The sequence below is a fragment of the Ambystoma mexicanum genome, chromosome 10, assembly GCF_040938575.1.
Source record: "Ambystoma mexicanum isolate Mex_15411 chromosome 10, UKY_AmexF1_1, whole genome shotgun sequence".
Classification (NCBI taxonomy): Eukaryota; Metazoa; Chordata; class Amphibia; order Caudata; family Ambystomatidae; genus Ambystoma; species Ambystoma mexicanum.
Genome location: NC_090932.1, coordinates 1,319,969,498 through 1,319,987,284, shown reverse-complemented (window position 1 = coordinate 1,319,987,284; position 17,787 = coordinate 1,319,969,498). Strand labels below are relative to the sequence as shown.

The window sequence follows — 17,787 nt, the reverse complement described above, 5'->3', positions numbered from 1 at the left end:
ATTGGAGGTGGAAGGCAGAAGTCTCCATGTAGTTTCACAGCTTCTTTTTAGGTGTCTAAGGTCTTTGCGTTGGGGTGAAAACCATTTGTTCGGATGTGCTTTCAGCACACTTGCTCTAGGTTTAAGGGGTGGAATGCTATCCAACGTGGTTAGCATGATTTTGTTGTATCCCTTGACTAGTATACTTGGGTCGAGGTTGTCTTTCAGCAAATTTAGGGTGGGCAAGATGGCTGGGAACACTGTATCCCTTGTTATGATTTTTTTTATTTCTGGTTCGACAGGTGGGGGGCCATAGGTGTAGTTACCAGTAGTGGTCTTGCAGTAAGGAGTGAGAATGACAGGAGAGAGTGGTCTGTCCAAGGGTAAGGCGTGATGGCAGTGATGTTTACCGTACAGTTATATTCTGCCACCCAGTCAAGGGTTTTTCCTTTGGTATCGGTGGGCTCACTCATTTTTTGAGAAAGGCTTAGTTCGGATAGTGTGTTAGCGATGGTGGTAGCCTGCTTGTCTAATGGGTTGTTGAAGCCCAAGTTAAAGTCTCCGAGGACTAGTAGTTGCGAAGTAGTTTTGAAGTTATTGGAGAGAAGCGAGTAGAGGATCCTCCTCAAAAGTTCCAATGGGGCCAGGAGGCCTGTAGATAAGATGAATTGCTAATGTCTGGGAGTTGGTCAGGGGTAGTTTGGCTGTGAGGGTTTCACAGGACAGTGTATTTTGGGTGGGGGCAAGTCTCATGGCAAGACCAGTTTTGGATATAATGGCGGTTCCTCCACTGCGTGTGTTTTCTCTGTCTTGTCTGATTATGGTGAAGCCATCTGGGACAACTAATGAGAGCAAGGGTCCTGCTGTATCATGTAGCCAGGATTCCGTAATGGCTAAGAAATTGAGGTTATTGGTCAGTATTAGGTTGGCGATGTCGGTAGCATGTGCCACTAGTGACCTAGCATTTATTAGTAGTGGGAGATAGTAGTTTGTTGCGGCTTTTTGGGTTCTTGGTGATATGTGGTTTGGCGGAGGTTTGGAGAAGGTCAATGCTATTATTCGATGTGTCATTCAAGGTCTTGTCGATGGTCTGGAGGGTGGTTCTGGGGTTAACGGCTGGTAAGGATCTGGTAAGTGGTTCATGTAGCTTACTAAGGCGTGCACAGAGTCTAATTAAAAATGGGATTTGTATATAGTAGAAGGGTGAGTGCATAGGAGTTGGATATGGGGTGCCTTCCTCCCATAAAAAAAACGCAAATAATGTTGTAAAAACGTAAGTGCGATCAGATATCGTTGATCTCAGTAGGAAGCTACAAGAGAAACAACACTATGTGCCACTAAAGCGGGCCGGATTAACAGTCTCTCAATTCCCAGGCTCATTCTTGTAGTACACATCCTATGAAATGACCACTATACTGACCGAGCTATCCCTCTTTAATTCACAAAATCATTTGCAGGAACAGGCAGGCTGGCAAAGGACCCTGGGAATTGAGAGACGGTTATTCTGGCCTGATTTAGTGGCACAAAGCACTGTTCCTCTTTTAACTCCTAACTCTGCTGGGTTCTGAGTGGGCATGTGTAACGCCTACGCTCTAGGAAAGACCCATAGGTGAGGACCTGTCCTTGCATTTGACAGATGGTAAACTGTCTAAGTGGTGGGTTCACTGACCGTCAATAGCGGCTTTGCCACCATTGTTGGTGTGTCTTCCCAGAGGTTCTGAGATGTACAGGCCCAGAGCACATCTGACTTGCCAGAGCTGTCGTTTGCGGCTGCTGTGAATGGGTTACAAGACTTACCCAATGACACCGGACACGCGTGCAGTGGCATGTCCAGGGTTTGGCCTGGGGTGGCACGTGCTATCGCTGGAATCTGATTGGCCACCCCATTATCCTAAACTATGATCATTATGTGTGTGTGCACTCGTACTTCACGCCCCCCTGCATAAATCAGTGCCCCAATTGGGCCACCCCAGTTAAAATATTCTGGACACACCAGTGTCCCCGTGGCACTGGCCAATTCATGCCTGTGGGACTGGCCAATTCATGCCCTGGGATGCCTTGTTTTTTTGTATGGCAATAATAATAATAATAATTTGGCATTTATATAGCGCTACAAACCCTCGGGTATCTGAGCATGGCTTACCCACGGTGTGGGGTGCTCATTTATCGACCTCAGAAGGATGAAAGGCTGAGTTTGGCCCCGCGTTAGCAGGCTCTGCACTGATGTCAAAGCGAGCGCTCTACTCGCTGTGCCACTTGACTGGCTTTAGTAGTATGCAGATTTCCATTGGTCGTTTTTTATCGATATGTTTGGTTTGTTAGCTACACATATTTTCACTTGATTTCTATGGGATTTGTGTGAATCCTGCCACAACACTCTGTGTCCTGTGTTAGGTGTGTCGGGCACCCCAAAGACTCTGTTCTCCAAGAAGTGAAGGATTCCAACACACAGTTGCCCAAAAATGAACTCCTGCTTTTCATTCCCTATTATTTCAGAGACACGTTGGTGGTTGCCATCCTACAATGATCTCAATTCACATCCTTGTTCAACTTTCCTAAGCTTAGAAATCCCAACCAGGCCAATACAAACAACTATTTAAATGCCACATGACTGAAGTGCCCCATTCAGGCCCCGCATGTGGTTATAGATTGCTTGCAGTAGTTTATATTACTTTGCTTTGTGTGTTATGTTTTGACTCTGAAGGGGTAAGCGTTGGGGTGCTGAGTTTTTACCCCGGTTTATGGATGCGCTTATAAATCGACTGCAAATTCCGAATTCCTCATCTGGAAAAGCTTGACCTGCTCTGAAGTTCTATTTGTGCTTTTTTTTCTTTTTTTACAATTACATAGTTGTCATGCAAACATTTCAGTGCCAAAGAGTTTCAGGTTATTGACCTCCAGGGCAATGCAACATGGAGTTATGAGTTATTGCATGTAATGAAAACCGAAAGCTTATGTGACAGATGAGACATGTAGATAATAAAAAAAGGATTGATTCGGCAGTTGTATATTTTTAACCACACGCTTTAGTGTTACGATTTGGCCTCTGGGTGGTGCTGTCTGCAAACCAACTGGGACCTACCAGGCATTACCAGACCTGAAAAAATTCTCCCGCTCTGACCCCATACGCTTCAATTTATAATCCCAGGAAGATAGAAGAATCAGAAGGCACTTCGAAGCACTACATCATGCAGTGGCAGGAAATCATGACACACTCGCGCACACACAAAGTCTTGCTTTTTATATTGATGCTCATGGACTCCTTAGTATTTGCCACTCTATTCAAGGCTTTTAGAGAAGGAATTGGTTTGTGAAATGGATTCTTCCTGGTGCTGATTATAAGCCCCCGCCTGAAGCCCCCCCCTTTATGCGAGAGACGACTTGTCCATAATGGGTTATTGGTACATTGCCCCATCCATTCTGGGTGAGCTGCCAGGCCAGCCAAGAGAAAAAACTAAGCTCTCCCTCCGGTGCAGCAAGCAGCTGAGGGAGAGCTCCTGGCCTGGCTTTAACTATCAAAGGGAAATGTGTTTTCCCCTTGACAGTTCGTGCACCCTGGTGCGCATGTCCAATGGGCCATGCAAGGGCATGGGTGTTTTGCTTCCCCATTCTTGCATGGCTCACTGGGGATACAGGCTTACTGCAGCTCTGAATTTAGTGCCTCGGGTGTCATTCAGGGTGTGCTTCGGCTCCTCCATGCATGTGCAGCATCCAGGAAGCTCTACCCGCTTCCTATTACCTGTCCGTGTTGAGTGCTAAGGAGCTGGAGAGCCTGTCCTCACTCAGAGTGGATTCTGGATTGGGACTGTGGGTAATGGAAAACAAAACATGTATGTGCGTGTGGCTGCATGTGATCGAATGAGTGTATGATGTTTGGGTGTGAGCATGAATGAAAGAGTGCATTTTATGTGGGTGCACATGTGAATGAGAGAGTTTATGTTATAGGTGTGTGTGTGTGTGCGTGTGCGTGCGTGCGTGTGTGTGTGTAAAGTGGATGGATGCTGTGAATGTGTGTGTGTCTGAAAGTGAATCTGTGTGAATGCTGAATGAATACTTGTGGCTGGTTGGGTGTGCTTCCATGAGCGGGCCTCTGATTTGGGAGGTGCAGAGTTGGTGGGGTTATTAATGGTCCAGTCTGGCTAGGTTGCCGTACCTTGCCATGACATTTCTTAATGGGCATCCAGTTAAAAGTAACCATGATCAGCGTCATTACACAGCTTGACTGGCCTGCATTTCTGCATCCAGTCTTTTTACTTTTTCCATCTAACATTTTTAACTCGGGATCAAGTTGAAAGAACACTTGATAAGTGTTGTTATGTGGGTAGACTGACGTACATTGCTGCAGCCAGTCTTGTTACATTTTCTGAGTCTTGCATGACATTTTTTTATAGTGTAATAAAGTTAAAGCAAACATGATAAGTGTTATGATGCTCCTATACTGGCCTACCTTTCTGGAGTCAATCTGGTTATGTTTTCCTCCTTTGGTATGGAATGTTTTACTGGACATCAAGGGTAAAGTCAACATGATAAGTTTTATTATGTGGTTACCACGGCCTACATTGGTGCTAGTCTGCACATATGTTCTAACTGTGGCATAGCTTTTTTTTTTTTACAAGCAACTCCAGCAATAGTGTTTTGCTATATGGTAACAATGTCAGGTATTGGTGCAAACTGCATAGACATGTATTGGCACAGTCAGCATGAAAGTGTTTTTATGCAGGCTGGCATATATTGTGGAAAAAGTCATCATGAAAATGAGTTGGGAAATGCTCCTGTGCACTGTTGGTGATTTATCTATTGGATGATTTCATCTGTCATCCTACAAAATCGAAATGTTTCACATAAAAAGAATTCTGTAAATTTCACGATTTTAACATATTATTTTGAAACTGTTCTCTGTGGGCCAGGGGGCATGGTAGGAGGAGAAAATCCAAGGACGCCCCTTGGTTAGTTTGATCTCCCTCGCTACACTCGGTCGCTCACACATTTTCATGCTAAACCTTTACACAACTCCAATAAAAGATGCAGGCAATCCCCACGTACAACTGGTTTGCGCATTGTTCTGTGGACCTCTCAGTCCTGGAACAATTGGCAAGGTGCTTTTCACTGGTTCTCCCAGCCCTTTGCCTTGTCCCTTTGGCCAAGACCTGTCTCCTGCTCCTATGCAGTTCTAACTGCCTTTTCATTAAAACCTGTTCATTTTTATCCTCATCTTCTACGCCTCTGCCAATCTCCACACACTGCAGCCGATGCTCCGTGTGCTCTGTGTCGCTTTTCTTCTGCCTGGGTGTAATGCCCTGTGTTTCTTCTTGTGCCCTCCATTCGAGTCTAGAGTGTATGAACTTTGCCTATCCTTGTGCATCAGCTTATCACAAAGTTCATATCCAGCCTGGATGCCCACCCTTGAGCCCCTTACGATGGAGTAAAAGACCGATTAAAAACATCTTTCCTTGCCGGGAGGATAGCTCAACGGCAATGTGCTTGCCTTGGAAGCAAGACGACACGGAGCAACACAGGTTCGATCCCTGGGTCCGCGCTTAGAAACCTCTGGGTATTAAGCGCGTTATAAATAACCTATCATATCATATCATACTTAACTATTAAGGTAAAAGGAAATACACCCTCTCCCCTACCCTTGGTCATTGAAGCAAATCCTACTTCAATATAGTAAAAAACATTCTGGCGCACCATTGCGGTATTTTCATACAGGCAGTTAAATACTATCACACGTCAGATCATGGTGGCAGTTTCACAATAGCGTGGAGTAGTGTGCTAGTTTACTCATGAGCAATTTTAAGTGGGAGTTGTGCTTGGCGCATGAACTGAAAATTTGGGGGAATTTCAGTATCTATTAAATGTAATCAGTGCACTTTACAAATTCCACATAACATAGCCCTTTCTATGTCGTTTTCTGCAAAAGCGGCACTGAACATACTGGGGAAATATGGTTTCGCTTAACTCCAGTGATGGCTTTATGGGTGTGGAGGAGAAAGGCAGTGCGTAGTACACCCCCAGGGCGAAAGGAAGGGGAGCTAACTGTCATCGTGAGGTTTCCACAGGCTCTGGCCATAACTCAGAATTAGAGAGAGAGAGAGACAGAGAGCACGAGCACAGCACTGTTCCCCAACACCAGAGCAGAACAACACCTGTGAAGAACCAGTGCTGAACCCTTCCCCGGGCCTGTGGGCTGCTGCCAGGAGCCAGGAATTCAGGTCATGGTTCCCCACTGACACACGGCGCCATCTTGAAGCAATCGCGAGTGCTCCCTGGCTCGGGTGTTCATCGTGTTCCACGTCAGCGCGGGACACAGAGGCTGCTCACTTACCCCCTCCATCGGTGCTATGAGCAAGTCGTACAGCGCTCGGAGAGGTGGCTTGTTGAAGGAGCTCTTGCTTCTGGGCAGAGAGGAGGTGCCGTCCTTCACAGGTGACATGGTGTTACTGAACAGGCTGGTCATGCTTTGGCAGCTCCTGGAAAACACAAACAAAGGCCTTAATACAGCATTACTGTCCTTTGACACAAGAGCAAACAGGATGAGGGGGGCATTCGATACATTGATGCCTGTATACATTGGACAGTGCATTGCATGCACTATGGACTGAGATGTTAATTATTATATATTGAGATGCATACAATATATACTGATATCTATATACGGCCCCTATGAGACGCATTTTTCATACTGAGATGTCCATATAGCATATTTAAATACACACATTAAATACTGAAATATGTACACTGGGCAGTAAGAGAGATGCATGCATACACAGCATACATGTATTCCCATATGATGTATATGTTATGTATTTAAAAGTATGAAGGCATATATTGTACACTGAGATACACACGTTGTATGCCGATATGCATATACAGCATTGCTGTGTTATCTATCACACAAGGGCAAATGAAATACCCTGTGTATTTACTCTTCTGAGAAAACATCCCTTTTCTCATTTATTCCTCCTAAAGAAGATGTTTGTGTGTGCCTGGAGCTTTTCCTCCAATCAAATTACTGTCTTGGCATGATTATAGAAATGGTCCATGCCCGGTATTTCCCCTGCTCCCCCCGGGCTTTCATTAAGGAGCCGGCATGCTACACTGATCGTGTTTATTTCATATGCTCAGGTGCTCCAGGTTACATAGACCTATTAAATTGGTACTTCGCCGTGCCCAGTCATTAGGGCCGGGCCGTGCTTAATTTGTAAAAAAAAGAAGTGCCAGGGCCCAAATATTTTCTAGCCCTCCTGTGACTATGTGGGTGGGCACCACTGCTGCTCCCCACAGTGTAAACATATTTCGGGTTACACTTCGCCTCCCACCTGCTCATTGTGGTTGAGGGATGCACCGACTATCACCACCTGGTAATTAAAGTGAGTCTGAGACAATAAGTGCCGGGGCTCAAAAAATAAGTGCCATGGCTGATCCCCACAAATGAAACACTGGGGACAGGAATCCACGGCATGCCATTTTGAGTCAAATGCGTGTGCACAGAGAAATCAATGTTATCCCACTATGAAGGGGTGGGGGGGCACCCGGCACTCATCTGAGCAGAAGGGAGCTCGTTGGATACCCCATGACTCCCAAATAGTAGATGAGCCCAGCTTCAGCCACTTCTGCCCATGCCCCACTTATACCTGCCCCCTGCCCTTACCTTCCCTTGCTCAATGAGTGACGCGCTTGCCGCAGTGATCTTTCTTCAACCTGCAGAGTACTGCTGCGAATCCAGTAGGAGATGATAACTCCAGTATCATTAAACTGGGTGACAGTAACACCTGCTAGTTACAGATTTCCTTTACCACGTTCCTTTTGGTTTCTTTCACCTTTGTGATGCTTTCCAATTGACATCACCCCTCCCCATGGGTCTAACTTCATCCCTTCTCCCTATATGCCCTACCTGAGACCTGATTTCTTACCCCTCTGACATGCTTGCCTCCCCTTTCCCCTGTACTGGGTGCTTTCTACACTGCCAGCCTTACTGCAGCCTGACACTGGTGCAGTGTTATAGAGAACCAGCACACAATTGTGTAGATTTTCAAATGCTGGTGTGCTTACAGAATGTCAGCATTTGCACCTGCTCCGCTCACACGCCACTATGAAAATAGTTCAAGTCTTAATTGCCCGCGGCAATTGCTTGCCACAATTGCCTCTAGCGCTCATTTCTATTCTTTCCTTGCCCAGACGGCGCCGCTCCAATTGTACTGCAGCTTGTCCTCTAGCATGCTAGCCAATTGAACAGGGGCGGACTGGCCTATAGGGAACTCTGGAGATTTCCCAGTAGGCCTTCGCAGCCTGAGCAAGGGTGGACTGCCCTATAGGGAACTCTGGAGATTTCCCAGTAGGCCTCCGCACCCTGGGCAGTGGTGGAGTGGCCTCGGGGGAACTCTGGAGATTTCCCAGTAGGCCTTCACAGCCTGGGCAGGGGTGGACTGGCCTATATGGAACTTTGGAGATTTCCCGGTAGGCCTCCACAACGTGGGCAGGGCTGGACTGGCCAATAAGGAACTCAGGAGATTTCCAAGCAGTCCTCTGTGTGCTAACCTATTTTATTTCCACATTTTCTCATAGGAAAAGGGTTGCGCTTGCTAAAAATGTGTAATATGGGGCACCGTAGAAAATTATTGTCAGTGCCTCTTTTGGTTCCCAGTCAACCCCTGCACTTGAGAGAGGAACCAGGGCCCTCAACCAGAAATGAATGGAGCCAGGTGCTTTGTAGCGCAGAGGCAACTAATAGAAGCTGAGTCAGGTGGGAAGCAAAACAATTGCGGTTCCCTTATGCTCGTTGTCAAAAGTACCTCATCAGTCCAGGGCTTCCTCTTATGGCCCACAGCTGTTAGCCCTATTTCAACGAAATCGGAGGCCAAGACCGAGCAGACGAATTGCAGCATGTCCCACCTTGACTACATATCATTTGTTCGACATGGGTAGCACTTGATCATGTAGATTTGTAAACCAATATTTTTTCTTTGACCAAATCTGCCCTCTGCCGCAACCCCCCAAACTGCACTGGTCACCTGGCCACCCTCGGATCTTGAGCCCAGGTCCTCGCCAGTTGCACACCGCACTGCCTCCCTGGCAACCCCCGCACTTGTGGACTGTTTCTGTATCCCTGCAGCCGACTACTTGCACTTGACACCTGGTGTCTGCACTCACCCTTGCAAAGTCTCGTGAGGATAGGAAGCAAAACGACACAGAGCAACACAGGTTCGATCCCCAGGTTCGATCCCCAGGTCTGCGCTTAGAAACCTCTGGGTATTAAGCGCGTTATAAATAACCTATCATATCATATCAATTGCCACCAGCTCGTCACACCTTTTACTTATGACTTCTATTTATTCCACTGTTGATCTCATGTACTGCACTGCCCCCCCCAGCACTTTTCCCCTTTCCGCTCCCCCTGCACTTGCGTGATCTCAATGCAGCTGGCCTAGTAAGATTGCTGTCTCTGTCTTCCCTCTGTTCCCCCTCCCTTGCCTCATCACGCCTTGAAACACTTGTCTATAGGCGCGTTATAAATGCAATATCATGTCATACTCATCTTACACACTGCCATCACTTTCTCTGCAGCCCCTGCACCATTCCCCATTTTCCGCATAACTCATGCCGCATACCCTTCATCGCAGAGACCGCTTTCCACCTTGGCATTGTTTGGTATTGTTTATTATATGAGGGCCTCCCCTGCTGCTCCTCATGCCCTCAAACCTTGGTCCTTTCCAAAATGGCGCACTGCTCAGTTCAACCTTTGTGACAGTGCATGCATCCAACTTTGTTTTGAAAATAATCTTTGTTTCGGAAAGAAAGCATTTTTGTTCACCTTCAAAGCACAGTTGTGGAATACTTGTTCCACTTGTCTAACCGCATGGATATATGTGTATGCCATGTAAAGTGCATTACATTGCATCAGTATTTATAATGAAATATCATTTCAGTTGCACGTAAGCAAAATTATTTCAAAGAGACCACAGCGAACCAACCCTCACCAATTTACAAGGGCATACCCTCATTCGCCCCCAGCTTTCCTGCGATTGAAGTCATACCCAGCCAAGAGAAAAAAGGTTTGCTTTGGTAAAAACGTGAGATGCATTCTTTGTTCTGTGCGTGTGAGGTGTGCTGTTTGGTAAGTGTACAGGCATGCATGTTACAATATTTCAAAGAAGGTAGCAGGCGTGTGCTGCAAACTCTCATCTCAGAACAGGTTATCATGCCATGTTCTTTCTGGAGAGGAGCGCCTGCTACCTTTTTAAAAATATTTGCAAGGAACTTGGGGTTGGTCACCCTGAGTTACCTGGGGGCAACCAGACGTGGACTCCCTGCTCACTGTGCTTAGAGAGGCACAGCTTCACCTCACTGATGAGGCCCAACAAGGCTGAAACACGTGTATGGGGTTGCTGGTGGTACTCTTGTTCAGAAGGGAATTGCCATAGCATTTCGGTGCTGGACTGCCCATGTGGGCGGGACAAAGACTGATATGCAAATGGATATTTCCCATCTGTGAAAGGTACAGTGAGCAAAAAGCGTGTGCTGCAAACTCTCATCTCAGAACAGGTTATCATGCCATGTTCTTTCTGGAGAGGAGCGCCTGCTACCTTTTTTAAAATGCATGTTACAGTAGCCTGGCTACTGACATTTAGCTTATTCTTACTGGCCACAATTCACAAATTGCGCCAATAACAGATCCATTTTGTAGGTATGATATGCCTTGAGCCCAATACTACACATGTGTTTGTTGCTAATCATAAGTACACATTAATATGCAGAAGCTGCAAATAAAATCATAAAAATATGAAAATATGCTCTTTCCTCTTCCCACGCCTCTCCTTACTCTGATCCACATAAGAACAAGAGGCTTATAGAGTTATTTATTTATGAACAAGATATACAAATGTTATAGCCAGAACGGTAATTGAGCATGGCATTCAGTGAGGGTCATTAGCACCTGGTCGTGGGCATTGACATCTCAGCCAATCAGAATGCAGGAACCCCTGCTGTAGACTGCATTTCTAACACAGTGTCACAGGCAGCTGAAACCAAGTGACAGCTGCTGCCTCATGAGAAATTGCATTCTGACAGCACCAATGGTGGGACAAGTGGTGGCAGCGATAAGAAAATACCAGCAATGAAGACTGGCCGACAAGAACATAGAGCATTCTGACAAAAGCAATGCAATCAACAAGAGAAGAATCCAAGTGGCAAGAATGCCTCAAGCTCTATGCCGTGCAGGTATAATACAGAAAATGGTGGCTTAAGCACAGCGTGACAGGACAGTGGGTGTGCCACCGCTGCCCGGTGGGGAGCCGAATGCACCGACTGACAAAACCAAGAAAGCAGGGCAGAAGAGCAACATTCAATGTAGGGCACCCACATTCCATCGGGAGTAGGAGGAGCAGTGAACCGGAGAGGAACCCTGCAAAATGCAGCAGCCGGTGCCAGGAGCAGGGTAGGGAAATGTATGCCAGGAAGAAGATGGATAAGATCACAGAAAACAAAGTACTCAAGAAGAACCATGAGCAAGCTGCACAGGGACACATCAATCAATAGAGTTAAGCACTGGGGGCCTCATTAGGAGATTGGCGGTATGGGAAAAATGGCAGTAAAATGGCGGTAATGTATTTACTGCCACTTTACCAACATTTACGCACACATTCAAATTCCGAGCTTGGAGATTGTGTGGACGATTTAACTCCAGTTTATACTCCAAAATAGCCCATAAACAGTTCATTTAGAAGGACAGAATTACTGCTGACGATAAACCGGAAGAAATCCCTATTGAGTCCTATAGAGAAAAGGGCACTCTTTGGCAGGTTATGGGGTGGAGGTGTGGGCAATAGCCATGCAGGTGAATGTACATGCCTTGTTAATGATTGTTCAGTAGGAACATGTTAGCCCTCTCAAAGTCTGCACTAATATTTGCTAGGCCTGTAGAGCTGGATTTCCAGTTTATTTGTGGGGTTGTGGCAGTTCCGGCAACTCTTCTCGGCTGAGACTATGGGGGATTCAGCATGCCACATCGTCTGGATTTCTGCTGGGTGACATAATGGGCAGTGCATACCCTCTCAGTAGACCATGTGTGGGGAAAGTCAAGAAAGATCTTTGTCAACTGTGAGGACGGGTTCTCCTGCCCAGGAACCATCCCAGCGGGAGCCAAGCAGACAGTAAGGAATCGGCTTCTGAGCAGCATTCAGTCCAGTAAAGAAGACGCAGGAATGATGGAACATATGAATCGGGCACGCGCTGCTGTGAGAGCTTGCTCTAGCATTCAGCCGTATTTTGCATTTTTCGCCAAACGTAAGCAACGGTTTTATATCGCGAGAGGCAGATTGAATCTGCTGCACTTGGAAACAGTTAGGGCAGGGTTGACCAACACCAGGCCTCAAGGCCCGGATTGTTTATGGGTTTTCAGGATATCCCTCATCAATACTCACGAGGAAAAATGTGCATACATTTAGAATCATTGTATGCACATTTATCTCATTAATATGAATGAGGGGTATCCTGAAAACCCGACATGGATCTGGCCCTCGAGGCCTGGATTTGAACAACCCTGGGTTACAGGGTATTTTCAGAAGCAAAGACCTGGCTACTCATTAGTTCTCTTTTTAGTACCTTGGTAATTCAATCACTGTAACATTTGATATTCTTTTGTCGCATGTATAGTGCTGTTAAGTGGAAGAGTTTAATACACATATTAAAAATAGTGAGTTTTCGGCAAGGTAGAACAGTGTTACTGTACCGTTTAAGGGAGGATTGAAAGCAGGTGATCTGGGTACTAAAACATTTTGTACTAAATGATTAGTAGTTTAGTAGATTAGAAGTAGGGAAATTACAACCTTACTTTCAATTAATAGTAGTGATAAATAGTACAGGTATATTGTATGGGTGTTGAATTGATTTTTTAATGTTCAATATATTTTATTCAGTTGTATTACCTTATTGTTACTGTTCATTATTGTGTGTGTAAGTTTTATGGATGACAATATCATCCATACACACTAAATGTATGGTTCAGACTCCAAATATGGGGACAAACACTGCCGTTACCCCACTCATAATACCGGTGTAAAGGTGGGGACTGAGTGCCTGTAACGGTTAATGAGTTTGGTGGCAACTCCTCTGGCACACCTGACTAACTGCTAATAAGGCCCAGGCTGTTTTAGACTTGCAAACTGTCTGAGCAGGCATTATTGTGCTCCAGCTTACGGTCCTGATTGTCTCCTCAGGTGCTAACTTTTGGTTGATCAATCAGCCTGCAATAATGATTGAATGACTGTTCGAGCGGACAATCAGCTTAAACGAACCCCCTTAGAAATGGAGGCTGTTGCAATGTTTATTAGCAGGAATGATGTCTGCATAGAGCTTTACTGGTAGCATCGTCTATGTTGAGCACTCTTTTTTATCTAACTATTTTGCAAACTGTATGAGGTTGTCTTCTGACCAAGTTTAAATTCCTTTACTTACAATCATGCCGAGCAAGGAATTTGTATCAACATGTCCTTCAATTTCTTTGCTGAAGTTCCAAAACAAACTAAAATAAACTGCCAGTTATATCTTTGCTAACGGCAACTTTTGTGGTTGCACAGGCCTACTCCTGCAGAGCAGGCAATAGCTCCACCTATGAGCCAAAACTATTAGCTAGAAAAAGGGGATGCTATAGCACCCACTCTGAGCCAAAATTTAAGTTAACCAAAACTAAAAATACCCAATGTGGACCTTTTTAGATGATCACAGGTAACCAGATCATACAACATTTGAGAACATACTTCACGCGTGAGACTCCAATCAGCATCTGAGCAGCAGGTATGGTTTGCAAAATGGGGTCCTTGCATCAGGTTCATGGAATGGCTAACCTAGAAGATATTACCATTGTGAACATGTATTGCTGGGAACGCAGGAGGTATTTAAGCCCCATGGGATACTACAGCGGGAACAGTCTACTAAGTGTCCCTAAATCAAACAAGATATGTCTCCATTCCTGTGGCCACATGTGTAGTTATAGTAAGAAGGCATTCAAATGGTATACACAGCTAGTGCACTATGGTCACGAGGACGGGACATACACCATTTTAATCGATGGTAGTTGTCACTGCTTGCAAACCTTACCTATCTACCAAGAGTTGCATCACACTTTCGGGAGCCTTCATCCTCTCAAAACTTGATTACTGTAACGCCCTCTATGCAGGAGCTAGCCAACATATCACAAATAAGCTCCAAATATTACAAAATAATGCACTTAGAACAGCACTAAGCATTCATAGAAGAGAACACATTTCTGAGGCCAGAAGAAAGCACAAATGGCTTTCTATCAAGGACAGGATTCAGTTCAACATAGTCTCCATTACCCATAAATGTCTAAAGAATGCTGACACGCAGTATTTAAGAGAAAACATTATCAAAAACTCCTCATCTTGCCCCACAAGGACTGTTAACTCCTGCTGCATCGTAGCGCCCATATTCAAACTGAAAAGGGCTGGTGGTAATAGCTTCCCTGCTCAAGCTGCCCAATACTGCAACGCCCTCCCCCTTCATCTGCGAACTGACCAGAACTTCCAAAGCTTTAGGAAAAACACCAAAAACTGGTCAGTTACGAATGACATCTAACCCCACCTAGTTATCTACTACGTTGACCCCATACCTGTCTTGACTTTGTAAAGTACTGACTTCCTGTTTGCATAATATGCTACCTGTGTATTAACTTTTGTAATGTAATGGCTTCCTGCTTGCATAATATGCTATCTGTTGTATTGTTATATTATGCGCACAACCTATTTGTACATGTAACTGTAACCATCTAAATTTCATGCTACGTGGCCAGATACCTACGGGTTTGGTGCGCTTTACAAATCAATAAACAAACAAACAAAATAACTCTGCCGCGTCGCATGTCAGACTCAATAATGAGTTTGGTATTTTCTCGCCTGCACCTGACCTGATTCTTCTCCATATATGTTGCCTCCTTGGTCAGACGGGCAGCCATGGGAATACAGTCTTGGAATAAGACCACATAAGAGTTACATGTGCAGACTGATGTCAATGCAGACCATGGACCCGATTCACAAAGCAATTCGGCTAATCTCTTACAGATGTGCAATTTGCACACGGGCAAATGTTGGTTTTTTTACAAACAGGGCGGAAAGAAGTAGTGTGCTTGCCAGTACTCTCACAGGGTGCACCCAGATGGTGGCTCTGCTTGCAATTTGTGAACACAGGCATGTGTAACTGGCTAGTCAAGGGGACAGAGGGAAAATGAGTGTCCAAGAGCAAGCAATTCAAATGTGGAAACCAACCACATTTGAAGTCAAGCACACGCACACAATGGTGATTCACAAAAAAAGAGCAAATACTGTGCTCCTGTGTTCACCTGCTCACAACTTGCTCCAGTTCCGATCGGGCGAGTCTGGTTTAGCAGGAAGGCTAACATGCAGGAACTAGTGATTTTCTTGGAATGTTTCACTCCCCCACTGATTCTGATCGCTGCTACCAGGGGTGTTGCTAGGTCTGGAAAAGTTCAGGGGCTAAGCTAATGTCGGGTCTGGTAGGACTCAGGGCTAGCTATAGCCCTTTGGTTGTAGCCCCTGAGCTTCTATCCAGGGCTACAACCAAAAGACCCAGTGCTATAGCCCCTCACCCCCCCCAGCAACGTCTCTGGCTGCTACCATTGCATATGTACCTTCAAGCCGTTCTGCAGGTGACCTTCCAAACAGAAGATTTTCTCTCAGAAATGTGGGCTTGTGAAACATCACAATGCTTTTCAGCAGTCAAGTGCAAAGGGAAAACTTTGCATCGTGCCTGTGGTATAATTTGCAAATCATCATTGAGGTGCAAAGTGTGCATGGATGCTGACGCGAATTGCTGAAGCGGCAATTCTCTCCTGTTCCCAAATGGCTTCATCAAACTGGCAGCATGATCTGGATGCCCTGACATACACACTGACTCTCCAATGGGCAAAGCAAATCCTGCCCATGGACAGAGACGTACACACTGAATCCAATGGGCAAAGAAAATCCTGCCCGTGGACAGATGGATGCTCTGACGTACACACTGACTCCAATGGGCAAAGCAAATCCTGCCCGTGGACACATGGATGCCCTGACATACACACTGACTCCAATTGGAAAAGCAAATCACGCCCGTGGACAGATGGATCCCCTGACATACACACTGAATTCAATGGGCAAAGCAATGGGCAAAGCAAATCTTGCCCTTGGACAGATGGATGCCCTGACATACATACTGACCCCGCCCATGGACGGATAACGAACCAGGTCAGCAATAAAGTTATAGAAGCCCCATTGCAAAAAAGTTAAAAATTCCCACAGGAAGGATGTGGGACGTTCCCAAATGCTCCTTCAATGACCACAAATCACCTGAAGCACCAAGACAAAACATGTTGATCAGTGTGACCAAACACTCCGGACAGGTACAGCATGATAGGGGCTACCATACCATTCCAGACGCTGTTGTCGTCAAAGCCTACTTTGTGCAGAAACCCCTCCCACTGGCAAACACCATCTACAACTACACCTTCCCCATAAAAGATAACTTGGACACAGGATAACGTTCAGTCATTTATTGAACAATCAGCTTTGGGATGCACTCTTTTAGGCTTGAACTTATTAGAACCCTTTAAGTGACACAAATACCTTTACTTTCACAAGTAATTTGTTAAAACACACCAACAAACATGGAGTCACTGTATGGGGAGTCTTAGGCAATGTTCACAACATGCATAGCAATGCGTCGCCTGTACTCACGGCTATAAGCGAGAGGTTGTTTGTTACTGAAATTAGGCTGAATTTCAACATAGCGTATCTGTGGACCAGACAGGCTACTTAGACCAACTAAAGGGCGAATAGTAGCCTGAATGATGGTATGCAGGCAATGGTATATAGTCTTTATATCGAAAATGATATACCGAATCCCTTATATATCTAAACATATACCTTGAAAACCCTTATATTGAAAATATTTATGGTGGGGTAAAGGGTTAATTTTTGGGGAAACAGTCATGATGGCTTTTTAGGGGTCAGAAAGAGAAGTTAGGGGGGGCCCTCCAAAAATAAAAAAGAAATAAAAAAATAAACAAATACAAAAATTAAATATTCTGGTTTTAAAGGTATATGTTTCGATATATGAGTGATTAGTTATATAATACCTCGGTTTAAAGACATGTAACCGGATGCAATCAGTCTTTGCTGCAAGGAGTCAGTACAGTTCCCTGCAGCATTCTTCAGCTGGGCCAATCATGATTGAGCTACAGTCTGGATGAAGTTGACGATCAAACGTTCTCCTGAAATTGGTTTAGCGATATAGGCATGCAATACAAAATGGACAATGCAGAATTCCATAGTAACCAATGTGCCTCATGGTAGTGGCCAGTCTAGCTATGGGGATTGAAGTATTATTAAACCTGCTCATTTGGGCCAATGTCCTATAGTTATTTCATAGTGTTCACCCTGATCTTCTGCGCAGCTCTGGCCAACGCACTTAGGTCAGAGATTTACCCCACCGGCGGCTCTCCAGATGTTTTGTCCAGTAACTTCCATGACCTTTGCCAGCATAATCAATGGGGGGATTGTCGTGGTCAAAGGCCAACACATCTGGAGAGCAGGGGGTTGCAGGCCCCTGGTATTGATTCCTTATAAGTAGGATGAGTATTCTGAGGGCTATGTATTGGTTTGAGGAACAGATCTGCGCCATCATTCTTAACCCTCAGTCAGGCAGCCATCTGCAGTTCTTTCTATCCATTCTAGGGGGTGATAGAAGGGGGTGCTAGGCGAGTAAACGAGAAGCCTCAATTAGCAAAATGTTCAATTC

The 17,787-nt window shown here is 45.4% G+C and overlaps 1 protein-coding gene across 3 annotated transcripts in view; it reads right to left on the bottom strand.

The window, feature by feature from the left end:
- TTC28 (tetratricopeptide repeat domain 28) overlaps nucleotides 1-17,787 on the bottom strand; it is a 1,396,661-nt gene that overhangs the window by 140,509 nt on the left and 1,238,365 nt on the right. For all 3 annotated transcript variants that reach the window (XM_069619361.1, XM_069619362.1, XM_069619363.1), the window contains exon 13: nucleotides 6,305-6,449. In XM_069619361.1, the coding sequence (XP_069475462.1) occupies nucleotides 6,305-6,449 (145 nt within the window). The remainder of the gene's footprint in view (nucleotides 1-6,304; nucleotides 6,450-17,787) is intronic.